This window comes from Cyclopterus lumpus, chromosome 3 (genome assembly GCF_009769545.1).
Source record: "Cyclopterus lumpus isolate fCycLum1 chromosome 3, fCycLum1.pri, whole genome shotgun sequence".
Lineage (NCBI taxonomy): Eukaryota > Metazoa > Chordata > Actinopteri > Perciformes > Cyclopteridae > Cyclopterus > Cyclopterus lumpus.
In genome coordinates, this window is record NC_046968.1 from 14,976,865 (window position 1) to 15,003,826 (window position 26,962).

The window sequence follows — 26,962 nt, forward strand, 5'->3', positions numbered from 1 at the left end:
CAGTCTCTCATTCACACCCTCTAGATTGCTTGTTTTCCAAGTAAAGGGAAATGTTGCTTACATGTTTTAACACATGAGATATCCAATCTCAAGTCAGGCTTGTGTTGGTCTACGATAGCCAGCCATCCTTTTCACAATGACATTTTATGAACTAGGATATTGGTTGCTCCTATTTTCATCAATACTCTTTTTTTTTTTACCTCACTGTAACGCCGCAGCATCAATTAGTGACTATCAAGGTCCCACAGGTCTGTCTTGTCTTCACAAAAGATCTGAATGGCAACTTGTATTCTAATATCCCCCAGGTATGAGAACAATCTCCACTTCTTCCCTGGAATGGCACGATCACAGAATCACCAGCCATATGACGCTGTGCGGGGCCCCCCCCCCCCCTCCCCTAGAGGGCGGTATCGTAGACTTCGTGCTGTAGGATGGGGACCGGTCCTGGACCTAGGACCAGGTTGGAGGCAAATGCAGGTGGGTGTGGATGATCCCACACAGGGTCTTTTAAGGAAGGGGGTATGGGTGGTAAGGGGGGGCCTGAGACGAGAGGGCTCTGTCCTCTCAGCTGCTCCCTGACTTCCTGCTCCAGAATAGGAGGCACAATGAGCTGGTCCTCAGGGTCCTGTTGTGCTGGGGCAGTGAAGTAGCCAGATTTCTTCTTCGGAGCCTCCAGGGCCACCTCAATGAGATTATGACTGTCCTCGGGGGCTACCACAGAGCCATTGGACAGTTTCTTCCCAAACAGGCTGGAAGTTGAAGGAGACTTTTTGAGGTCTGCAATCTCTCTCCCACACACAGCCAGAAGGCAGCCGTTCGTAGCAGAAACCACCACGCTGTTCTGTCTTCGCATTTTGCCATTGGGATAGTCAGAGCCTCGATTTTCCAGGTCCAAGTCGTTGGGGCTCTCAGGGGCCCCTGGTCGTAGTTGGAAAGCACAGCAGTGAATGTCAACCTCCACTTCCAACTTGCTGCCATTGGAGATAACACCCTCAAGTGGAGCTTCATCATCACTGTCCAAGCCGTTGTCAGAGTGGTTGCTTGAGAACATAGCGCAGGAGGGCTGCCGCTGGAATAGGCCTGGGTGTGTTCCTGCCCCAACTGAGCCTGGCACCATGATCCCACACAGTGTAGTAGCAGGGTGTAGGCTACAGCGTCTCTCTGGGCGGGATGCAGAGCCAGCGGATGGGTGCTCATCTGAAGCGGTGGACCCCGCCTCGCTGCCCACCTCTGAGGCTGATGTCTCACTGTTGAACTCAGAGACAAGACCGCTGCTGGATGACAGGGGGGCTGGGTCATTGGGGCCCGGGGTCACTGTCACAGGCACAGCGATGGGAGGGGGACCCCGTGGTTCAGTGGAGGAGACAGGTGGCTCACAGGTGCAGCTGTCCTCGCCAATGTGCAGGGATACCACTGCAGCCTCAATGTTGTCTTTGCAACCATAACTCTGAGCGAGTGAACACAGCTTCTTGGCAGCAGCACGAGGATCCCGCACAGCCTGCACAGTGCACACGGCCTCCTGATAGGAGACTCGTTCAAACAGCGCTCGATTCCCTAGGATCAAGAACTCATCCTTGGTACAGAGAGGCTCAGTGTGCACCCATGGCTTTGGAAGCACCCAAGGAGACAGATAAGAGCAGCCCAGCAGGCGAGAGCAGCATGTCACTCCACTCACTTTGTTATCCTGTAATACAGAAGAGCCATTAGAATTCTAGATGCGCTGATAGCTTTATAAGATATACACCTCTGAATATGAAGCAGCACACACAAGATCAGACGTTTCACATAATGGCTCTAGTGTAAAAACAGGAACCCAACATACTTAGAAGCTGTGCATTACCTCGGTAATGATGGCTTTACTGAGTTTAACTCTCTCCATCTCCTCAGTGCAGTTCTCCAAGCTGTAAACCTTAGAAAGAGGTACAGGTCGGCCATCCCGACACAAAATGGCCTGGCAGGTGCCCACATTGGCCACAGTGAGGCTAAAGTAGCCTCCTGGATCTGAAGGTTCATGGTGAATGTAACACAGCAAGGCAGAAGCACCTAGTTTCTGGCCAGCCATTCCTAGTTTCCTGTCCAATACAAAAACAAACAATGCTACTGCAAACTCATAGAGTCACTGGTGTCAGCCTACAAAACTGCAGTAAAAATGCAACTGTATATTTTTACAAAATCAAACTAAATTTTTTTTAAAAATTTAAAGAAATCTGTCATACCTGTGTGAGGTGAGGAAAGTGTTGCACATATACACACGGTCAATGCTGGAGTGCTGCAGTTCCTCGCATAGCACATCTCCCATGGTGCACTGTAGCAGCCGAGGCACTTCCTCATTGCGGTCTCCGTCAAAAATGCCATAACATGCTTCCACACTGTCTCCAAACCGGTCTACAGCCAGTACAGACACACATAACCTATCCCAAACAATAGATCCACATTAACAAACAGATTAATCAGCACCTCCCATACAGAGGTAAACCAAATATACACTTCAGCATGCAACGCTGCAGCTCCAGGTCAAGGGGTGACAGACGATAAAAGACACTGCTTTGTGGGTCCTTCGGGTGGCCATGACCCTGGAGGTGCAGCCAGGGACAGTGGGCTCGCAACGCTGATGCATTTAACATTGTTACAGATATTAAATCCAATGATTTATTAGGTTCCACTGCACCAGCTACTCCTTAAATGCCAATGATTTAGATATTAACTCATTGGTAGACACTTGCTCTGTGACAGATATACAGTATACCCAATGCACCAAAGAGAGATTTTAAAAGTGATTATGTGTGTACACAAGACACAAAGTTAAGCTGTCCACTTGACAGAGAAAAGAAAGACACTGAATTAATAATTGAGTGTCTTACTTAGTTAAAAAAAAAGATTTGTTGACACAAGTAATTGTGTAGTCATTTGACTTACTTGCAAATGACAATTAAAATAGATGTTGTCTGCAGTTATTGAAAATCAAACCCTTTATTTTTGCAAACAAACAGAGAAAAAACAGAAACACAAAGAAGTACTCACTTGTTCCTTTGGCCGCTCATTTCAGAGTAACCGTGGTTCCATGGAGTGGAGGTACTCTGTGAGTCTCCTGCTGTTGTGGAGGATTTCTGGTCTAATTTCAGGGTAATGATGTGACTATAAAAGAAGAAATATAGTAGATGGAATTGTAGAAGTTATATATGCACCATTTCCTCACAAAGCTATATTCTTTGTGTATTTTGTATGCTTCACGTAGAAAGAATAAATCGGTCTGGGTTTTTTTACTCACCTGAAGAGGTTGAGGGTTTTATGTTCCAGCATCAGGCTGCTGTTGCCTGTCAGGTCCAGCTCTTGCAGAGTGGAAGGCAGCGAGTCGGGCAGCTGGATCTCAGTCAGCTCATTACAACTTAGATCTACAAGCTACAAATGTACAAAACACAGTTGAGCTGACAGGCTGAACATAATAATACACACACTGGTCAGGCACATACAACCAGAGTAAGTCTGACCTTGATCTCAGGCAGGTTGAGGATCTCTGGGAAGACAGTGATGTGGTTGGAGTGTGCTATGAGGGTATGCAGTCTCTTACAGCTGGACACAGTGGAGGGGATAGCCTTTAGCTTGTTGCCACTTAGATTGAGCTCCTCCAGCAGTTCCAGCTTACTCAGTTTACTGAAGACACACAAACACGACATGGAAATAAATCCAGTGAGCTAAACAAGTAGAGCACACATTATCATTCTGACTGATTGACATGAAAGCCAATGGTAACACACCTGGCCGGGAAGGAGAGCAACTGGTTGTAGGCAATGTGAAGGACCCGCAGGTTCTGGTGTCCAACCAACAGAGCACCGCAGTCCTCATTCAGGTTGTTGGCGGTCAGGTAGAGCTCCTGGAGTGTGCTGAGGCTTTCCTCGGATGGGCTGCTGGGAGGAATACTTTCCAGGGCATTGGCTGACAGATTTAAGTATTTTAGGCTGTGAGACAAATAAACATTATTTCAAGTACAGTAAACAGCCAGTCCTGTCTAATTTACTGTGGATTTGGAAAAGCTAATGAGTGTTGAGATGCCTGAGTAGAAGCATCATTAAAGTTTTAAGAGCCTCTTTCACACATTAATAATAATAATAAATAAATTACCGGAATAAGCTTTCAGGCATCTCTATTGATTTTCACTATTTACACATGCACTACATTCAGGAACAACTCTGTCTCTTTTCACGCATGCCATGGCAATGCGGATAATACAAATGAATAGGTGATGCAAGGGACAGTCCCGCAGATTGCGGTAATGCAACAAAGACAACCGACATTCAACTCAACATTGTCTTATTATTTTCAAGAATATGGCAAGCAGGGAGATGTTTTTGTGCGGTGACACTATTTTGTCATGTATTTCATATGTAACAAGTTTGCGAGACAATTCTCATTGTACCGAAGAGAATACTTCTAAACACAAACCGTAAATTAATTCCGAGCATTGATTAACATCCCGTTGAACCTGCACCAAGAGGAGGGACAGTCATTTCTGCTCCACTTTTTCTCATGTAATAGATGCTGTTAAGTCGCTGTCTGAACATTTAACAGACTGAACAGTAATACAACTTGTCCTTTGGGTAAATTTGAGGGAGTGAACGTTGTCCCGCTGTTGTTTTAAATCAGAGTCAGACATTGTTCACATGGAATGATATCTCTGCAGCCCACACACATTACAAGACTGCTGGCACCTCATTGGCCTTGTGCAAGCGTTACTTATCATCCTAGTTTCTATCGCCATATGTTGTGTCCATCAGTCCTGAGTGTAACCACTTTCCCTTCTAAGCTGTGCAGCTCTTCGACAACATATCAGGAAAGCCATCTATCACAAAGCAATCACTGCCATTACGTCTCAGTATTAGAGACAGTAAAGTACATTAGGGCATTTGAACTGCTAATGGGTGTTAAGTAATTTACCACACAGGAAAGAGGAAGGCAAATTAAGCTTCAGTTAAGTTTTGGAATGCTTCATTGATTTTCACAACACTTCCTACATACTATCTCCACTTTATCCCCAAAGCAATGAGCTGTGATACCTTAACGGTCAACCTTAACCAAACAGTGATCACAATGGAGGTAAACATCTCAAAGCAGAGGAACCAGCTGCTAATAGACTCAACTAATAGCATAAACATTCTTGAGGACAGAATTAAATAGCAAACAGAAAGAGCTGAGCGGGTTGAGAGATTCACTTTAAGGCCTTGTAAAACAGACTCTCAGGGAGCTCGGCTAGCTTGTTGTGCTGGAGGTCTAGGGCTTCCAGAGGGATGTGGTCAAGTAGGTCAGGCACTCTCTGCAAACAGTTGTTCCCTGCCAGCAGCTTTCTCAAACTCAAGCTGTTGAGCAGTCTGTTGGAGGCCAGAAGAGACATTAGAGATTAGAACAAGTGGAAAAAGAACAGACCGACAAAAAAGCAACAAACTAAAGAACATTGTCTCACAGTGCGGACTTGACTACTGGCTGCTAACTAATCCACCAATGACATATTCAGCTTGGCTGCCGAAACAGACACGCTCTGCGGCTTCTTATTCTCTCCTGAAACCTCACAGAAGTCATGGATGGGTATAGTAGGTAGAGGAATGTTATCTCATTTGCAAAAGCTTTTCTGAAGTCTCATTCAAATGCAAATGCCTGTGTTGAGCTCTTAAGGAAGGCCATATTTTACAGTTGCAACCAAAAAGCACAGATACTGCCTTATCCTTTACATGGTCTTATTACCATAACAAATACTAAATATGTGCAAAATGAAAAGCAAAAAATAAAGCAGTTAAAAAGCATGACCATGTGTAAAACTAATTCAGAATACACTAGCCATCTGTTTATCACAAAAGGCTGAATACATTAAAATTATGCAACATTAAAGATAACGTTTCAGTATAAAATGTTCAGGATTAGTGAATAAGGTCAGTAACCTGGAAGGAAGCTCAGACAGGAGGTTGTGCGTGACGTCGAGCATCTCAATTTTTCTGGAGTCGCACACCCAGTCCGGAAGGTACTCCAAAATGTTCCTGTCTCAACACACACACAGTCACGCACATAGAAAGACACACACAAACACTCAAACTGAGCAGAGTTGGCATTTTGCTTTTACTAGCACAAATAAGTAAACATTTTTGAAACTGTAATAATAATGGCCAACATAATATCCTCCAAGGATATTTAAACATGCAAATTATCTCTATCTGCATTTTAATAAAAACAGTGAGTGACTGGAGTCAGTACTTGAGGTTGACTAGTAGAGCAAATATTTCTTACAATAGCAGGTGGTTCAAAAGCACAAGAAAGCTTATTTACCCCCGACATGCCGTAAGGCTTACTTTGCATACTCAGGCCTACAGAGAGCAGGGTATGGTGCTAGTTCACTAACTTATAGAATAGTAAAAATGTATTTACCTTAATTTAGCACTTTTCAAAACAAGATTAATGAGCACTAAGGTAAATATCCTATTTCTAGACATCAGAGCTTCTGTTCATTTCTTTTTCCCAGCCAGAACTCACTGTGATAGGTCCATGTATGTCAGCTGGTTAGGGACTGGATAGATGTTGACTGTTGAAAGGCCTGTGGGCAGATAAAAGCAGCAATCAGCAGCTAAACATCTGGCCCGTTAATATGTGTGTTTATAAGATGAATGTATCACAAAGGGGAAGGGCCTGAACATACAAACAGAGAGGCAATTATGGCAGCTAGTTGACGCTGTTTGACTCACGGTTGCTGCTGGCATGAAGCATGCGCAGTGTGAAACCGCTGAGTGTGAGTGTACCCAACTGGTTGCGCTGGCAGTGCAGAGTCTCCAGGTTGCAGACTGAGCTCAGGTCTAGTGAGTCTAAGCAATTGTCCCGTAAATCCAGCTGGGTCACCTGGCTCACTGCCTCTAGACTCTCACTTTTTATCCAGTGCAGCCTATTCAATCTGCATTTAAGGAAAAGTAAGAGAAGAAAAAAAATAAGAAACTCTAAAATATTATACTTTCTTAAATATAAATAGTACCAGAATGGTATTGAGGGTTGTTGCTAAATTTGCTCACTGATTTTCCAAATATTCCCGCAGTGGCTATTCTAATTTATAGTTAGAGATCATCAGCATATATTACTGGGAGAATGTCACAACCATTGAGGAATATATGGGAATGAATAATAGTAGTAAACATGTGTCAAGTCTTATAATCTTTGAGGTCAAGCAATGTGATTTGAAAATGACAGATGAAACATATTTTTGGCATATGAATTCCTCAGGTTTAAATAAAACATCCAAGATATCGGGTTTTTTGGAGGACACACTGGAACAAATCTATTGTCTCTCCCTATTAACTTTTTTGTCAGACTTTGAAAAACCTACCTTTAAAAGCAAGTGGGCAACAAAAAGTAAAGACATACTGAGTTCATGACTGTCAGGTAAGGATCCGGCCGAGATCCAGGCTCTCCCTGACCCCATCCATCCCGTTAATAATAATTACTTTTTTATGAGAGCAACCAGCCGGCTAACTCACCATCGATTAAATATATTCTGCCATTGCCAAACCGCAATTTAACTCCTTAGTTTGAAGTTTTTGCTAACTGTGGGCAGTGCAGTGGTTGAGGCTTTGATCCTCAGACCTGGAGGAAAATCAATGTGTAGAGCTTTCACATCCCCTACACATTATCCACCACACATGTCCCCTTGAGCAAGATACTTAGCCCCCGACTATTCCTGTGCTGCTTGTGCAGAGGCAGCTCACAGGTGTGAAGCAGGGCAAGAAAAAAAACATCTGTGTTCAGCAAACCTGGTATCTTAAAATAGATGTTTAGTAAAAATAAGTTTGGACTAGTGTTTGTGTCATTTATATTACTGACTATAAAAAAGGGAGAAGAAGGAAACAAAAAGTAGAACTCGTATTCACGGTATTGACTGTGTTTGGTGGGTCCTCGAACAGTGAAAGAAGAGTTGAAAGAGACTAAGGAAGTGCAGAGGCTGAGAGCTGTTTATTCTCTGGCTGGCCTCTCACCGGAGGTCGATGTTTTTCAGGTGGCTCATTCTGGCCAAAATACACAACTCCAGACTCTCAACTCTGTTCCCAGCCATGGCCAGCTTGTCCACTGCACTCAGCCTCTCCAGCACAGCAGGGATGTGAGAGAAGTTGTTAAAGGACAGCCCGAGGCTGTTGAGCTGGGACAGGCCATCCAGATCATCGGGTAGGGAGCTGAGATGGTTTCCATCCAAAGACAGTGTCTGCAGGCTTTAAGATGGAGGAGAAAACAGTTATGTTTTTTTGTTCTGTTTGTTCATGTTTGTCCTAACTATTGTATTAATGTACTTCAATGTATGTATGTACAAATGTGTCACACCTTTGAAGGTTGCCTATCTGCACAGGGACTGTGTGGAGACTATTACAGGAGAGGTTGAGTTCAGTCAGGGTGAGGATCTCACACACACATTCAGGGAACACACCCAGACGGTTGTGAGACAAGTTCAGACTCTTCAGCTGAGAAAACCTGAAGAAAGAGAAAACAGCATGGTTGCCATATTCATTGTGACATTTGCCCAGTTAATTTGCACAGATGTGTTGTAACAGAACACCAACATAGTAAAGTGATGTCAAACACTGGGTCTTCAGATTCAAGGACACAGACGAACACCTGCATGCTAGCTGGCGTGCTACTGAGGTCCATTGACATGAGCATTTTCTGCAGAGTTCCAAGTTATGCCTCAGGCGAATGCAGTTGGCAGGACATGTGGATGAAAAGAAGATATATGTGGTACTAACTAACAAACAGCTGAAGCTCGACATCCAGGATGAACACTGGAAATTAGAAACTGTAGGTTAATTCCCCTCAAGCTCACTCTGGGAGTTGTGTGCTGTTTTTTGTTCTTCTGGCTTGCAAAATGTTATTAAGACAGCTTTGAAAGCAGTGTCTTGTTAGGAAAGATGGGACAGTAAAACATAATTTAACAAAAAAAGGAAAGATGGGACAGTGTTCACATTGAAAAAGGTATTCAAATCACCCGACTGGTGCGTTAGTATTACTGTGTATGATATTACCAGATTTAGATCGGCCATACAATGTCTACTATATTTAATGAAGATAGTTTGAAATGTGTGTTTGTTCATTCATGAAATACACTGCCAGCTCCTGTTTCAAATAGAAATACACCCTAAGCATTTCTTCTGATGTGTGCGTGTGTTAAACATTGCAACACATGTCAAAGAATAATGAGGTGGTGCCATGCCAGATCTTCCATATTAACTCCACCTTCCTATTGTTCCCCAAGGTACCGTGAGTAGTAGTGGTGACTGGTCAGAGTAGACTATTTCCTTTTCTCCATGCATCCTCTTTCTAAATAAACAAACAAAAAGGCTGCGGCAGCAAGCGATGCACAAAGAGAAATTAAATGCACATCTTGTGCACCAGATCACTGTATTTGTCACAAGTATTATCTCCTGTGCTCAAAGAAACTAACAGTAACACAGTAAATTAACTGATACCAGAGCACAGGGTCGACGACAGAAAAGCACAAAAAAATGCAGTACAGATGTTCAATTGAGCAGAAATATATTTTGCAATGCAGACACATTCTGCTGCAAGGCCATGATCCCGGCTAAAGATGGTCTCCTCCATCCCTGTTTGTATGAAACTATCCAGGTTAAGAATGTGTGTTACCTGGGGAGGTTGAGCAGGCCTCCCGGCCCCTGAAGGCTCATGAAGTTGTGTCTCAGGTTAAGGTGGGTGACATCCTGACTGTAAAAGAGATATTCAGGCACTACTTCCAGACTGTAGCACGACAGATCCACCAGGCTGACTGTCTGAGACACCACCTATACACACACACACACACATACACACACACAGAGAGGAGTTAAGAAAGGAAACGTTTAGTGCTTGGAGAGAGTACTACTATTTTGTGTTTGACAGCTTTACATCTTCCATTACCTCCATGCAATGGGACAAGATGTTGGTAACGGAAGCGTTCTGTTTTCTGTTTGTAGTCCGAGTAGTATTTATCAATCACGTTTGGTTGAATGCAGGTAAATAGTCCGTGTGGAGAGCAAAAGAGCCGGAAGTTTGACTTGTAAGTTATCCTCATATGGTACTGTTGGCTTTACTGTTTACTGATCTTGGACACAATGTCAGTGACTTTCCCATCAGCACCAACCAAATCCAATCAAGTAAACTAGTATTTTTCCAAGCTTCATTATATCAAGACAATGCAACTCATTTTCTTCTTGCAGCCTTGCAATCCTAAGAGCATTTGATCCACACAATCAGGAGGCGACCACCTGAACCTCACCCCTTGTGGTGAACGCCAACTCCAAATACACAGCAGGCTCCATCTAGATAGTTTTTACCTTGGATGAGCAGGGACAATGGACAGTCGAAGCTACTACATTCGCCTCAGATTATGCAAGCAGCCAGCTGGCCAAGACATTACTTCAAACAGAAAATGTCCACGTTTCCAGTTCAGTGAACTTTATCTTCCAGAGAAACACAGTCATCATGAATTAAGATAGAAATAGAATAACTCCTTATATACAGTCAGACCTTAGAAAACATGTGTCGTAATAAAGTACACTGAGCTGCCAGTATATTACGTACACCGGTCTCACACAATAGTCCTTTAATAAATCCTACCTTCATGAAGGTCATAACATGGAGTCTTTGCTGAAACTGTTTGGGGCAGCTATTGAGTTCATGGTCATTTTGACAACTGTAGTTTAAGGTGCTGTTGAATTGTAGTTGCCCAAGAAACACAATGTCCTCACAAGTAGCAAAACTAATGTGTGCGAGTGTCAAGTAGTGTTTAAATGCATCTACATGTGTGATTTTGTACTTAGCATAGTTCAAATCTCCGTCTACACTCACTAGCGTTACAGTGGAGGTACACAGCGTTGTCTCGCATTTTCTTCCATCCAGCCATCCTTGTAGGCGACCCAGCAGTGCTCGTCCAGCCCAGTCTGACGACAGTCTCCTCCATTAACTACAGGGCTGCACACTGTGCAGCAACCCAGAAAATGGGACTGCTGCTCAGCAGAGCGTGACATCACGTCACCGCTTTTAGAGACGACAAAGGCAAAACTGCGACCAGAAAACCACTCATCTGCCAGCCACATTAAAAAACAACAACTCCTCTTTAAAGGAGTAATTACATGCTGTGAGAGTAGAAGGGTGGACACAGAAGAATTAAAGAGGGGTAGAAGGAAAATAAAACAGTGTTGATGTTGTAGATGAATTGCAAAGTAATTAAACATGGTTAAGCTATGTGATTGAGGAATAAGACAAGGAAAGAAGATAGAGAAAGGAGACAGCTGTTATGGAAGGGAATACATTTATACATGCAATTAGATAATTTACTTTTGAACTGAGAAACAAGGATTCTCTGCTTTTGTGTGATTAACAAACTTGTCCAACTTGTACGGCTGACCACAGCTCAGCTTATCACATTTCTGAGAGTTATTGTTTGACAACTAATGCCATCAAGGTTTAAAAACATCATATCAAAAATCCTGAAAAAATGTTTACACCACAGCTCAAAACAGGTCATCCGCCTGCTTCTGTCATTATCTCAGGAATATCTAGTCCAGTCAAGGAGCACTTGATTGACATCTCCCGTCCTTAACTGTAACTCCTCATGCTAGTGACAGAAACAAGCTGGTGTACTTGAGCCTCCTCTGAAAAGGATATTTCTGTGGAGGGTGTCCTTATTTTTGGTGTAATGATTATTAAATAATGAGTTACACAACCTGTTATTCACTACATTAATTAACTCCACACACACTTATGCATTTTGCCAGCATGTACTTGCTTACATGCACACACACACACACACACACACACACACACACACACACACACTCTAACAACTCGAGCAATGTAGCATAAACACTGGCCCAAATTCACCAACAACCTTCATCAGCCATCATCCCTCGTCTCCATAGAAACCTCTCGTTTAAGTCTCAGGCTATATACAGTGCACTAACAGTTTACTCTAACCCAGTAATCCATACTACCATGGTAGAGAGGGATCCTAGACTTAGCATGAATCTGCAACTAATTGGATTTACTTTGTTGTTTTTGTTGGCTTTCTCTTTCCATGGCTAATTGTATGCTGGCTCTGTCTCAGTGGAGGCTCCAGGAAGGAGCTGCGGTACAATAGCCAATAATTAGAATATTAGAGACAAAGCAAGCCTGGGAGAACAGAAACATTTTTTTTTTAAAGAACAGCTGTGGAGACCTGGCAAGATTCTCTGAAATACACAGTATATAACATAAATACAAAAATGTGTTTGGCTTATTTAGCATCCTTTAATCCACATCGACTGCCTATGTAGAACACACTCAGTAGAAGTTCCCTCGGATGGAAGTAAAAAAACAAAAGATAAACTATGTGACTATGTATACTGTTCAATCAATGCCAGACACCGCCGAGAGTCTGCCTCTGTAGAGCCAATCAAACGCACTCGGAGAGGCGGTTTCTGATTGCATGACTCAACAGGCAAAAAACAACTGTAGTCCCAACATCTAATCTCTGATTTAAGTAGGACCCCAGTGGGACCAACAGGAAACAAACTGATGCTGAGACAAATCATTGGAGACACATATTGTGTCCTGCACACACCCTTTTCCTCTTGCTTACTTTTGCCGCCTGCCGATGCCATCGCTGGTAGTCTGCGAGTGTGTCAAAGTTGACAAAGTATGTCTGGGCCTGTGATCCGGCTGAGCTGAACATCAGACAGTGCTGCCTCCGCTTCACCTCCTCCACCTCAATACAAAGACAATACACAGATACGATGAGGAGGAACACTGGGAGAGAAAACACAAACGAAAAACGATGATTATAATTACTCATTATTGCAATGATATTGCCAAAAAAACCTTCAGTAATCTTGAGTTATATCCAGTTATATATCAGTCAGTGTTCATCTTAATGTTCTTCTATAATGTATTAACTAGATTTGCTAAATGACAATCCGGTTAACTTCAGCTATGTGAGCTGGAAAGAGAGGACAATGTGTTGACAGCTTCATAACTGATTGATTGTGACTGCACAACCAAGGTTTACCACCAGATATCTTATCAGCACAGAAATGTAAGCTGCATATATTTTACATTCTAATTGAACTATTAAGTAAAAATGTCTTCATTTGACAGTTGTTACAAAGTGAGAGGAAATAGGGGGAGGGAGAAGGTCCCTGTCTGAGTTGCAGCTACATATACATAGCATGTAGGTCAACCAAACTATCGGGCGACCCTGCTTTAGGGATTTTTTGAGATTTTAAAGCATTTTATGATGGGTTGCATATCGTAATAACAAGCTTACTATGAAATATCACAGGTTCAGACAGGTGGTTCAAAAAGTGACAAAGCAGTATTGTGAGTAAGTTAATAATAATTTCAGAAACATAGTATGCAATAGTCCACTCTCTGTCTCTCTCTCTTAAACACACACACATTGCAAGACTCTCTGTCCTGGTCTCAGACCTCAGTCCAGTTCTAGTTAGCGGTTTGCAGGTTGGGTCTGGTTTGGGTAGCTGACTAACATTAATATGTTTGTAGTTCGGGGGCTCTCATAACGGCTCGGGTTGGTGCAGATAATAAAAAAGATTGACCTGTGCATCACTAGTATCTACAATCTGCCTGGACTGGGGGCTCAACCCAGGCACAGTGAAAGGTTAACAACACTTCAGGTTATCTGATTTCTAAACACTGAACTCTCACCTTTCCCCCGACCAATGGCAGGATGTGCATCTTCCCAGTCAGGCTGTCTTTGACGGAGGCCACAATTAGACAGGTGCCGCAGAGGATGACCTGCCGCTCTGCCCACTTGTGCAGCTGCGACTTGCCCTTCCTGACGTTGAATACGCCTTTCAGCAGGGTCCGCTCCTGCTGGTCTGCATTCACTGGACGCTCTGAAGGAAAAAGCCCACACCTAGGTTTAGTGTAGATCCACAGACATCGACCTAATGCACAAGAACCCCAAGCCTCCTGTGCTTAACAAATTCAGCTAATGAATAGCAAATTTTCTGCAGTTACTCAAAGGATAAAAGCTTCCAGAAAATGAAGTCATATAGATACTCACAGGTCAGTATGACATCACCTATGTATTAGTCATCTGAACTTAATAATTCCAGGAACTGATCTTTCATCAGCATTTAGGATGGACTCTGCCCTATTATCTCATCTACTGTACATCTGGATAGATCTCACTGCATGATAATAAGTTTGATGTCATAAGTAAGAGGGAGAAAGTTTCTCCATTAAACTCCACTAAATACATATAAGAGTTCTGCTGTGACTGGACCCCTGACTATGAGATACAGGTTCGGTTTGGTACTATTCTAAGTTGCTAAAGATTTCTTCTGTGTTCATGCCTGTCATGTGTTATATGTCGACACAGAATGCTCAGTGGGAAAGAGACGATAAAGTAACAGTAAAGTAACAGCAAGGTAACAGCTAGGAAGCACGAGAGCTTTGGGCCAAAGATTCCTTCACCTGACCCGGGAGACAACTTGTTATACAGAACCATCTGAGAAGCTGTCATTGGACACTATGTGCACTGTGATGTTTCAAAGGAACAATTTCCTCTCCGTGTTGTTCCACGCATGCGCCAAAGCCACGCCCCTAGCTGCCCGTAGTTCCTCACAGGAGGCTGATTGGTTCGTGCTCTGGCTTACCAGACATAAATGCATCAAGTCTGACAAGATGGATTTTTCAAAATGTGATCTTTTCGAGTAGATTTTTGACATTGTTAGAAATCAGCTCTGTGGAAGATAATAGATTCATGTCTAGTTTAGCACTGCCAGTCAGTATGGGCTGGTGTCAATGTTAGACCTCAACAGAAGTCGAAGCCATAGAAATAAAGAAAAGAAAGAAATGTACACTTTAATTGATCCCCGTGGTTGGATTCTATTCTGCATTTGACCCATCCTTAGTTATTAAGGAGCAGTGGTGGGCTGCAGTGAAGCACCCGGGGAGCAACTGGGGGTTCAGTGTCCTGCTCAAGGACACTGGAACATGCAACTTATGGGGAGAGCGGGGATCGAACCGGGTACCTTGTGGTTACGGGACGACCACTCGTCCCCATGAGCCGATTGCAATGAAAGATGCAGAAACAGGCCTGGAGCAAGCCCTGTGCAGAACTCTATCCAATAGTATCTAAATTGATCTCTGCTATTAGGGATCAAAGTTATTCTCATTTTCTTCTTTCAAATATTTTCAAAATTGGACCTGTGAAATCAACACACCAGTCAATACATCAGCCCTAAAGTGCAGGTAAATTGTCACGCTGTTCTGTAAATTATGTATGAATAATGTATCTATCTCTTCCTCCTTTCTCTCCCTCACTCTATGCAAGCAGAAGCATCAGTCATATTGATGAATGAGTCAGGGTTTTGTCACATTAAATGTCACTCGTTTCAATTCAATCATGCCAACTTGGACAGCAGGCAGCTTTAGCTGGCCGATGCTGGAGCACATCAGGCGGCGGTGCTGTTGCCTCTGCCAGGCATCAAGTACATTCAGGTTAATGGCAGGTCAAATAAGCCCAGAGGAGACACTGCCTCAGCCTCTTGTCCTCTGTTGTTAAATCTTCCTCAAACCAACTTATGCTGCCTCCCACTCAAGAGGCTCTCATTGGCAACCTGCTCCCTCTCCCTCGTTCTGTCAGACTCGCTGTTCCTCTCCACCTTCCCTTTCACTTCACGAGGGCATCCAAATGAAATGAAAAGCTGCTTGTGTTTTTTTTCGCCAGGGAAACCGATAATGAACACGCAAAGTGAGTCTGACAACAAATTGTCTGGCGTGCAGATCAATAGCAGTGACTGATCCTTGGGCCGTCCCCTCACTCAAAGAGAAAATAAGAGACAAACCCTCACAGAGTCACTGACAGTGGACCTACGTGAAAGGGGCAAAACATCTGTAAAGTCAGCATTGAATGTGTTGGATTGTTGCTGTTCTTTACTTACTCTTTTGACAGACATTGTATGATTTTGATATTGCTACCAAAACTTAGGTAATACATGTTCTGGCACACATATCAAAACATGTCAAACTAAATTATAAAGTATGGAGAGAAGGAATTACTTTGAACTGACACTTAAATCCATGCCAGGAATCCACACACAAATCCCTTATATGTGTGTCAAATACTAAAAAGTAATTACATACATAGTATTTGTATTTGTAACATTACATTACATGTCATTTCTTTTTTTTTAACATCAAAGGTTTACAGAATGCAGCTGACCACGGAGAGTAAGTTATAATAAACAAACAGCAACCTATTCAATTCAACAAGTAATTAAGAAAAACACTCGCCCACTGCAGTGCACACATCAATAAACTCATCATCACGCACCCACTCGCTACGAACTGACACAGGTTGACAAGATGCTCTCACTGGCTTCACAGTACATAACCAGAGATAAGCACACAAACACTTTGCTTTGTTATGCAGTCGAGGGAGCACTACCTGCAGGAGGCTAACGCACAGTCCGGTCTATCTTATCAATGCTCTGAACATCCAGATTGCAAAAAAAAATTCCTAAACTACCCTTAAGCCAGCGAGAAGTGGTTCGGTTGAAGACTTCAAAGTGTCCCTCCATTTTAACACAAGTAATATCCACCAGCTAAAATCTTCTGTACTGTCATCTTTCTTTAAAATCCCACTACATTTGTATGGATTTGTCTGACACAGGTCATCTAGCAAAGACTGATACGAGGCAGAACATCAAGTGCTTCTGTGCAGAGCTAGAAAGATCAGCTAGTTCAATCGATCGACAGAAAACCTATCTGCAACTATTTTGATAATCGATTATCATTTGAGACATTGTGACGGCAAACTTTACCTTACCCGGTGTTGACTCTTTTAAAGCTGAAATGAGGAATATCGAAAAACCAGAACTTGTCTATGAAATCATTTATTCTTGCAAGAAGAGGCACCATTACACAGTCTGCCCAAGGATGCACTGAAGAGTGATAATTCACACAGGCATTTATACCCAGAGGGATTGGTGCAGGAGAGAAGATGATTTGCATATAGAGGTTAGTAAGCCACATCACAAATAGAAAGATAAAATACAACTAAGAATATACAATTCCCACAACATTTAGAAAGCTAAAATGTTTGCGCTTGCTCCTGCAGTGTATAGATTTTGGTATTTTTAAATACTGAAATAAGTGAACTAATAGCTCTATTAAATTAGTTTTCTCCCTATTGGTGAGAGATACGCACATAATATGCATACAAAAAATGCACACCTAAATTTGACGGTATGAGCGTACAGGCATTCTTGCATATACAACACTGTATGAACTGCTTTTGAACTTCCATATCAATATAACCACCCATCTGAAAATCATTGGCCAATTTACGCAATATCAAGTCCTGGCCATAAAGAGACAACTTTTAAAACAAACACATATGCTACCCCTCAAGGTCTGTGGGGCTATTAGTTGCTAGGGAAACAGGTTTCTCACAAAATCAAAGTCCAATCTGAGTTGGTAAACCTCCATACTGTCTGCAGCAACCTCTGGCTATCAGCCAAATCAATCCCATCCCAACAATGATGAATAATGTTGACCATTCCTCGTGGCTCAAGAGGGGTTTGGTGACATTGTCGTAGATGTTGTATAACACTGTTTTCTGTTGCAGGGTGTTTTTGTCCAAGCTAGGAGAGTATGGAGGTGCAGGGCCACAGAGAGGCCGCGCTGCCTCCACCAAACTAATCAACGTGTCAAGCGGCCTCCTTGTTGCGGCTGCTAAACCACAGGGACAGTGTGACAAGTGACACATCAGAGAGTCGACTTGACGACTTCTGAACCCTCATCTGTTCATCTCAAGTGTGGCTGCAGCCTTCACTTGCCAGCAAACTCAGTGACAAATCACTTCACATGGCATGCCAGATGAACAACAAGGTCACGACAGGGTCAGATTCTGCTCACTTATCACGAAAGAATAAAAATGGACAGAGAAACAGATTTGAAGAGGGATATGAGGGAAGAGAGAGGTGGCAGAGGAAAGGGAGATGAAAAGGATCTAAAAGGGATATGACAGGTATAATATAGGCTGTGATTGGGTTATGAAAGATAAGAGAGGAAGTGAACTGAGGAACTAGAACTGGATGGGGGGGAATATGTCAAACTGAAGCCATTTGTCAAAATAGCTTCTCGCAAAAGAATAAAAATGGGCTAACGACATGTTTTCATATCTATTGCTATAACTATGAACTGATAAGCACTGAAAAGAAAATACTAGCTGAAGTAGTTTTTCAAGAAGAAATGCCAAATATACAAAGAGTAGCCATGTATAATTCAGAACTGCTGTTGATTAACTGGATGCCAGCATGTATAATGTATGTCAGCTCACTCAGTATAAAAGTTGGCACCACACTAAATTTAATCAAAATATCTCCTCTCTTGTAAACCTCTTAAGGCTTGATTCATCATTGAAGGATGTATAAGGAAATATAAATGTACCCCAGAACAAGTAAAGTGGCCATTGTTTCGATTTGATTGTCAAACACAAACGTCATTGTGCCAATTTTCCTGTCTTTTAGTTTGTAGGTCCTGATCATGTTCTGGTGGGTGTTTTTGAAACATTTTAATCACATGATTTCAGAGCAACTGTCGAGCCCTCAGTTGAACAGTACTCCTGTATCCCACTGTTTTTTTGTCTTGCTCAAGATTGCATAGATTGCGTTAGCATTCAGTAGGGGGTCAGTGGGGGCGGAAACACAGTCTGATTTGACTCAGAACAGCAAGCTTTTTTTGGCAGAAAATTCAAATTCAACCCACCACCCAGATGCCCGTTTTCGGTGGTCTGTGTTTACCTCTTATTTAAACTTTGTGCAAGGAATTAAATTCTGATATAAAATATGGCAAGCCAGCACTGTGAACCACACAGAAAGGAGACACACAGCTGAACACTGCTTCTGAATGCAGAGTGGATTTTTTTTGTTCTTATTTCTGCCAGTTTCAAATGATAAAGAGGAAATCCTCGGGAGAAGCTGGGCTCCATCACAGAAACAGCATGTTATGAGGAGCTGTCAGGAAACAGCAGAGAGCCTGTACTTCGCAGAGCTCTGTTGCTCGGGGCAATTTTGTGGGAACCCGGATCTGAACAGAGTTTAATTTTTCTCTTAAATCTCATTCTGACTGCTTCTCCACTTTTTGGCCCAGTAAACCAATTCCTTCTGCCTTAATACCATAAAATGAAAACGCAACCTTGGTTGGTTATCCACCGTGATTATAGCTTGTCTGTTCCTCCAGGACACGATTATTACGACTCAGTGATAAACCACTGGACCTCAGAGTTTTAGATATTGGGTCACTATCCATGTCATCACAGTTTAGGATATCCACAGTCTTCATTTAGGTTTCATTTTTCTTAGTAAATCAATAAGTAATAATGTGAGTTCACACTTATTTCCTTCTGCTCTGACACACTGTTTGCACACAGTTTCAGGTTTCTAATCTCAAACATGTAAGACAGAGATCACCCAGGGAGAGGTGGAACAGGGATCAGGGGAGCTTACAGCAGGCCGAGTCTGTGCTGCAGCTGCATGACACAGACAACCACTGGCCCTCAGGTCTCTGCAGTTGTTTTCACTGGGAACGTTTTTTATTAAGTCAGCATTTGAAAATATTTACTCCCCTGTCCATGTTTGTTTTCATCTCATCTGGGGGGGAGGTTGGAGAAGGTTTGAAAAAGAGAACAGTAAAGTTTAATAAATTACCTGCTGCATTGCACTTTGAAACCCTTCAGTGGCTTCAGAGAAAATAAGGCCATAAAACAGACAAATGCACAGGACACCAGCTAATCTACAAAGCTGCTTTCAGGTTGCAAACCAGTGATGTTGACTCTCAAAGCCTATTGAATCCAGAGCTGACACATGCAGTGCTCCACATCACTGTATTGGCTGTAGTCTTTACTGATGGACCACAGTCATCTGCTTAGTCAGATCATTACCCCTGACAACAGCTGAGAGACAAGCAAGCACCTTGGAGAGGGATCTCAGAACAAGGCAGTTGTTGTGTGTTTCAACAATGCATCACAGCCCACCTACAATACCACTGTGGGTGGGAATGAAAAGCCCGGGTAACCTTGTGCCAGCCAGAAACTGAGAACTACTGGTGAAGCTGTATGCCTGAACATCTCCTGAACACCAGCATTGACATAATTCAGCACAACCAAAACAACCTGAAAGTTATACTCCTAAACAGTTACTTCTCACCACTTTCCCAGTTCTAAGAGCAGAAAATGGCCAACATTAAGTTGTGCCCTCATCACTGGCAGTGCATCAAAAGTGCCAAAGTACCACTCATGCCTAGTCTCTGGTCCTCTTTTCCCATGAGTCGACAAAAGGAAGTAGGAAGTCTCCAAGAGGCTAGACTCTGACCAATGTGGCCTGACTACTGATAGTAGCCAAGACCCGACCAGTTCTCATGTTGGCAAGGGGCGAACAACAGTAAAGCTTCAATTGGACAAATAGGGACTAGGAATAAGACTGAGGCCACAGTAAGCTTAAGATCTGACAAACAAACACACATCAGTTGTATTAACAGGCAGACATAAAGAGAAAGTTCTATTCATTCTCCAGAGGCTTAGGTCACAACACTGCTGCTTTTTACCCGATTGATGATTATCAAGACTGAATGGTGTGCTTATAAAAGAAAAAGCAGGATGCTATTGTATCTTATACTACAAAGAAGTCCAATACTTGAATTTTAGCCTTTTCTACTGAGCATCAAAAATGTCTCAGAAACCTCAGAATGATATCAAACATATTATGGGGCCTTTCCATGTGGAGTTTGCATGTTATCCCCTCAAATATTTGCCATGTCAGTTTTTAAAGTCTACTCACGAGAATTTCATTAAAAAGTGGTTGAGATTTGTGTTTAGCTTGTATTCTTATTCAGTGAGGCAGCACCAGATTTCAGTGAAGGGAGGGTTGTGTACTTTATGTGGGAGGAATTACATGTGAGCTCTTTAGATGCTATGCTTTGCTCGCTGTTTCTCTGGTACAGCAGCATGTGAGCAGTTCAAACCCCAAACACGAGGAGTTCCACTGACTCAACAGAAACATTGGTCAGTTTATCAAGTGAATACACATCACAGAACATCGTTTCAACATACCATTCACCCTTGATGGCAAATCCCATAATTGCTGCAACTGTCAGAGTATCATTAGGCCAATGCACAAACTCAAAATGGACGAGCTAGAGATTTCTGTGGGTTTATGTGAGCTGTATTAAGACCCCAAGAGTCACATCCATTCTGTTACTGCATTAATATATCACACTGACAAAGGGATACTTAGTCAGTGGTCCTGAGGTCATGCTGACAGCATTAGGTGAAAAGCAGCCCACATGGGGATGGAGCATCACCGCAGGATGACGGATGGTCAGGCACTTATCATGAGGCCATGATTGGTGTGTGTTTGTGTCATCCCAGGCTATATTGAATACTAGACAGCTTCAGATAGAAATCCCTCTCAAGGAGCCTAAAACAACTGGCTTCACTTTGTCCTTGCTGAAAGCACACACACACACATTCATGTACACACACAGACACAAGATTTAAAAAAACGTTTTGGAACGTTTGACCTGCTGTAGCCGTTGTTTTTAGGCCCTCTGGTCAGTTTCCCCCATGCTAGATCCCACTGAGCTGCAGAAGATTATATGGAAGATTGGGCATGATGGCCCCTGTGGGTCAGTACTCACCACTGTAGAAACGGATCAAACAGCTGAGGTCTGAGTTGGCTGCTTCTTGCTGCACTTGTACAGGCTCTGCGTAGCCCATAGCTGCCAGGTACTCATACAGCATCTGCAGCGGACGCTCACAGGGCTCTAGCCGCCTACAGGACGAAAGAAAAGGAGAGATGGTATCACGATGCTCGCCACAAATTAGTTACCACCTGTTTTCTTCACTCAGTATAAGGGGGTTACACACACTGAAGCGTTAACATCAAAGTTAAGGTGGACCAATTCTTCATCCTCGTTAAATACAGCGGACCAATTTTGAATGAGATAGCAGGAAACTTCAGGAGGGTTCAGGAGGTGCAGAGTCCAAAGGTGGAAGTATCCAGCATATCACAGCACGCATGTTATAGCTTCAATTGCAATGATCTGGCAAGCTGAAGGCATCACTGCCAGGGACTGAATCATGATCCCTGTGTGCTGTTTTTTGTTTTTAGGTTTGTTCAAAGAAATTCATTTTCCTGGGAGGTTTGACAGAGCTTCAGATGGTCATATGGAGCCACAAACTTACCAAACCAAAAAGTGGATAAAGGCACTCTTTAAAATCCCAAAATGTGATTTTCAAGATTTCTCACACACTTGGAACAGAGCCATTCAAAGTTTTTCCCTCGTGGAAAAAGTGTATTTCACACTAACTCACTTTAATCAGTACATATTCCGATATTTTCTCAATAAAACCCAAATCAATTTGTCAAAATGCAAAATTAAGTCGTTTTTCCTCTAACTGTGCATTTGACTTAAACTGAGGAAATCATCTCGGCCCACTATCACTTTAAGGACTCTCCTCGCTGATTTCTAACAAGATCAATGTCAACCCTGAAATCCGTACCCCTCGCCTGATTCAAGCAGCCTTTCACATAAATGCTTACTGTCTGGCTGCATGATGGAAGTCTTGCCTGCACGATGTGTCCTATATGACTCGCAGGATCATGTTATTTTATTTCAGACAGCTGTGGCAGCAACACCTTAAAACCTCAAAGCAGGATTTACGCAGCTTCCAGTAGGAGGATGACTGACAGTCCCTTTTGACCATTCACACTGACGCTTACACTTAGATATGCCTCATTTATTCACACATCCTCCAATCTTGGGCAATGCAGCAAGAAGCTACTCAATCTCTGTTAAATGCAGCTGGTTCCGTCGTCCTCAGGGTGGAAGGTACATTTTGCAGCAAACTATTGAAATATGTCCCTCGATTTACTGTTGACGCACCCAGTAGCCGAAGAAACATAGAAAGCTGATGTTTACAGAAACAATGCTGAATCCATACAAGTGTCTTACTTAATTTGACTAATTAGACCTCTGTGGAATGTGTTTCTGTGTACAGACAGTGGTTGATTGACATTTACTTTTTACTTTTACAACCATTATTAGTTTGTGCTAGTAATTCCCAGCATGGCTCTGCTCAACACCAACCTGAGTAGAGGTCTAATCAGCCAAGATATCTTAAATTGGTGTGCAGGGTGATTACAATTCATCAGGGTGTGTTTTACACCTAATTTGCTGCCGCCTCAGCAATTATAGATCATTTAGCAAGGTTTCAGTTTCTTACCATAGAGACCGAGTGCTGAGAGAAGTTGGTTGTTGTTTGCAGAAGAATCAGAGGAAAACATTCCCAACTGTGTAAAACTATTAACAAGCTGCTGTCCTGTGAAAATTAATAATCAGACCATAATGGAGCAAAGCTTCCAGTTAAGACTAAATGGCCATTACAGTCAAGCCAAGTCTGTGTGTCATGTTATCAAAGCGAATACATGATAATATTATCAAAAACATCCTCCATCAGCGTTTTTTTATGGAACACGTTCACAATGTCTAATCTTTTCCAACCCCTCCTCTTGACCAACAGGCCTTTCACCCAGCCTCTACCCTTCACCTTGTCAGTGGTGAGCCCACAAGATAATGACCCTGCATCACTTATTTTGAATGTGCTTACAGGGGTCATCCAACGCGACTCCTGTGGCTGGTGCTGTGTCTTGATCCTGCGGAGGTTCTCTCTGCACTTCCAGACCAATCTCAGGGGTATTCTTGAATTGCAATTGGTCTGGGCCCATCGCCGTGCAGATTGTAGATACAAGCAAATGAGATGAGATTTCTCTGCAGGACGGCTGGCCTCACTTTACATTTCAGAGTGAGGAGCTCAGTGATTTGGGAGGCCCATGGTATCATGCCACTAACTCTTCTGAGAGAAGTCAGCTGAGATGTCTGGGAGCCTCCCTTTGGAAGTGTTCTGGCCACGACAAACTGGGAGGAAACCCCGGGCATACCCAGAAGATGTCGGAGGGATTACATATATCATCTGTCATGGGAGCACTTAAGGATCCCCAAGGAAGAGCCTGTTGCTGGGAAAGATATCACTGGACTGCTCTGCTCACCTTGTTGGCACTGTGACCCTGAAAAGGAGTGGCTAAAAAATGGATGAATGGAAGGATGAATGTCCTCAATCATCTCCATTGTCTCAGTATATTTATCTTAAAAGGGAGTTTGTCCCACTCAAAATACAATGTTCCCTCAGCAGGAAAAAACCAAGACAATGTCTTCCTGTAAGCTGCACATTACTACAAGCTATAAAAAGAAAATCACTAAAGAAACCTTCCTATCATGTCCTTACTAACAAACCTTTCTTCAGTGCTGTCAACAGCTTTGTATGGTTCAGATGTTTGTTTATAAATCTATTATCAATCACAGTAATAACAACTATTACACAAAGACTTTAATATTACATTTAAATCCACCTGGTTATACTTGCTGGCCAACTCCGATTTAAGTTCTGTACTGCTGGAATGTATAGTGAACCAACACAGCCTATCCACATGCTTAATTTATTACCAGTCTGCATTACTGTGCAATGCATTTAATAATCATATGTGTAATGAAGCTTGTTTCCATGCTGTGAGCTGATCACACCATAGGCTACTAGCTTGTAAAGTGATTAATAACCTTCAGCCACCAATATCTGCTGCACGTCCATGGCACGATCTTCAAGCTATTAATACTACAAGCACACTCTTTTAAAATGATCCACTATAAATGCACCTTCTCACAATTTTGCTGGTACTCAATATATCTTGTTCGATTTAAAGTAGTTTTTTTGGTATCTGTCTCAATATTCCACATCATTAATACATACCTGACCAGACAGTAAGGCTCACATATAATATGCCATGAGCCATTGTAACTTAAGCCATAGCTGCGCTATTTCTTATTTTAGACTCTGTTTTCTAATATCTTCACACAGGCTTTCCCAGGAAAGCAAAGGAGGAATGGCCCAGATTCCTTCCTGGTCACAGATCAGTGAACCAACTTTGTATCCTTTCACAGATAATCAAGGGGTCATTTGCTATTTCTGTCTTCATATGTCTTGTGTAGCTGAAAGAGGCTTAGAGTCATGTTTCCTGAGGGTATCCTGAGTGAGGTGCTGTGGGAGTATGGGATGTTGCAGCAGGTCCTCAGTGCTGTGTTTACCTTCTTTGCTTTAAGTCAAGCTTAATTAAGGGGACATTCTGTTTGGGGTTTTCATGGGCAGGATATCAAGCAAAAGCCCTGGTGTAGTTTCTTTATGTCATATCAATAAGGAAGAGCAGTGGACATTTATTTAAAATGTACATTGCTTCTAAATAGCATTTTTCTTTTTTAAGTTACTGGATGTCATTGTACCCATTTAAGCTGTTTGTTTGCAATAGGTGGAAGAGATGTGCTTCCATTTGAACTTAAGCAGCTGTCTAAACCGGTTGTACAACATCTGATGTTTCTATTGCACTATATTCATGTAACTGCAACCCAAAGCATCTTTTCATGCTTCAAGTCAGTATGTAGTTATTTTTTTATTTTTCATTTCCACGTTAGTACATGATTATGCATTAAGCTGTGAGCAGTCAGATGCTTCAGAGAGCACAGCAGCACTGTATTGAATAGATCCAATGAAGACACTGATGAAGGACTGCAGATGTTGGATGCATGCAGAGTAACAGAGGCAGGCTTAAACCACTAAATCACTGTTGCTCTGAAATGGGCACAGGGTATTTGGAATGGGCCCCCGACCAAGGGCGGAACAAGCCTTCAAACTATAGTTGGTCTCTAGCAAGCTATTCTTACTTTTTTAGGATATTTTTGCCAAATGGCAAAAATCATTAAGTACAATTTTACTTTGACGACTTAACTTGTGTGTACTTTACCTGACTAGGTCTCCATGCAACTGAACATAGAGTCCCTGTCCATCCCTCTGAGCACACAGTTCCTCCACTGTGGTACTGGTGGAGCAGAGCACCAACTGCAGGTCTGTCTGTGGGGTGGAGGAGGCCTGTGGACCAGAGGCAGGTATCTGGGGGTCCACTGTCCCCCCATACAGACACACACAGCCCCGCTGGGTGTCCCCCTTTAGCCAGTCCCGCTCTCTTGATCCAAATCTGGTCTTTCTCGTCACACAGCCACGACTACCATTCCGCTTCATGTTGCGCTGCTGACATAAAAAGAGTCATTTTAACACACAGATTGACATCATATATGTATCAGCATGTTTAACAGCCATGGGCTGCCTAAAGAGCTTGACGGTGGTTCAAAGTGTACTGCTGACCCTCCCTGAGGTGCCATGGTCTTACTCAACTGTGCTGGTTGTTACCAATTGAATAATCTCAACAATCTACGAACTCCAAGTGTGGTTTTACAGCTTTTTAGATCAGTACTGGAACATAAAATGTTATCAAACTCGAAATGGGACAAACGTGAAACACGCTGAAACAGTATAAGTGTCCACAGAGCTGATACAGTCATTTACACCAGATAGAGGTTGTTACACACATATAGAAGGATGATAACGATGGAGACATCAGGCTGCTTAACTACAGCCTCAGAGTGACAGATTGTATCCTAATTGTATGGACCATTTTTATTTTCTGCTGTTAATGAAGAGAGAAAATTAGTTCAATTTATTTCACTGTGTTCAGTAGACTTTCTGATATTCAATAAGACGCTCTGAGAGACACAGTGATGTCGCTGCATGCCTTTCTATCTGTATACAACTGAAATGAGAACTGTGCTGACGGATTGAAGGTGACACTGCTGTAAATTAGTGCAGTTGTATTTGTAGTGGTGAAAGAGCACCCTTCCTCCCGCATTGTAATCAATGTTTTATAATAAATATTCTGGCCTCATCAAGTACATGGTAGTTCTACAGAACATACTTGCAATTGTTTTCCTTTGTAGACTCAACTCTACTGAA

At 42.6% G+C, this 26,962-nt stretch overlaps 1 protein-coding gene across 1 annotated transcript; it reads right to left on the reverse strand.

The window, feature by feature from the left end:
- Positions 1 to 397: 397 nt before the first annotated feature.
- On the reverse strand, positions 398 to 26,200 carry phlpp2 (PH domain and leucine rich repeat protein phosphatase 2). The gene is made up of 18 exons (XM_034527456.1): positions 25,920 to 26,200; positions 21,709 to 21,842; positions 13,705 to 13,895; positions 12,623 to 12,748; positions 9,652 to 9,806; positions 8,338 to 8,484; positions 7,998 to 8,228; positions 6,723 to 6,925; positions 6,514 to 6,574; positions 5,928 to 6,023; positions 5,208 to 5,363; positions 3,756 to 3,956; positions 3,489 to 3,651; positions 3,269 to 3,399; positions 3,022 to 3,135; positions 2,217 to 2,411; positions 1,841 to 2,072; positions 398 to 1,684 (listed from the first exon to the last, which is right to left on the reverse strand). Exons 1-18 carry the CDS (start codon positions 26,192 to 26,194, stop codon positions 398 to 400), a joined length of 4,098 nt encoding a protein of 1,365 aa, XP_034383347.1. The 5' UTR covers positions 26,195 to 26,200.
- Positions 26,201 to 26,962: the final 762 nt, after the last annotated feature.

Excerpts from the sequence above, each read along its gene's own strand:
- phlpp2 (XM_034527456.1), bottom strand. The coding sequence starts at position 26,194 with ATGAAGCGGAATGGTAGTCGTGGCTGTGTGACGAGAAAGACCAGATTT. Across the intron at positions 8,229-8,337 it reads CAGATAGGCAACCTTCAAAG|CCTGCAGACACTGTCTTTGG; the intron begins GTGTGACACATT and ends TCCATCTTAAAG. Across the intron at positions 6,024-6,513 it reads ACATACATGGACCTATCACA|GAACATTTTGGAGTACCTTC; the intron begins GTGAGTTCTGGC and ends GTGTTGAGACAG.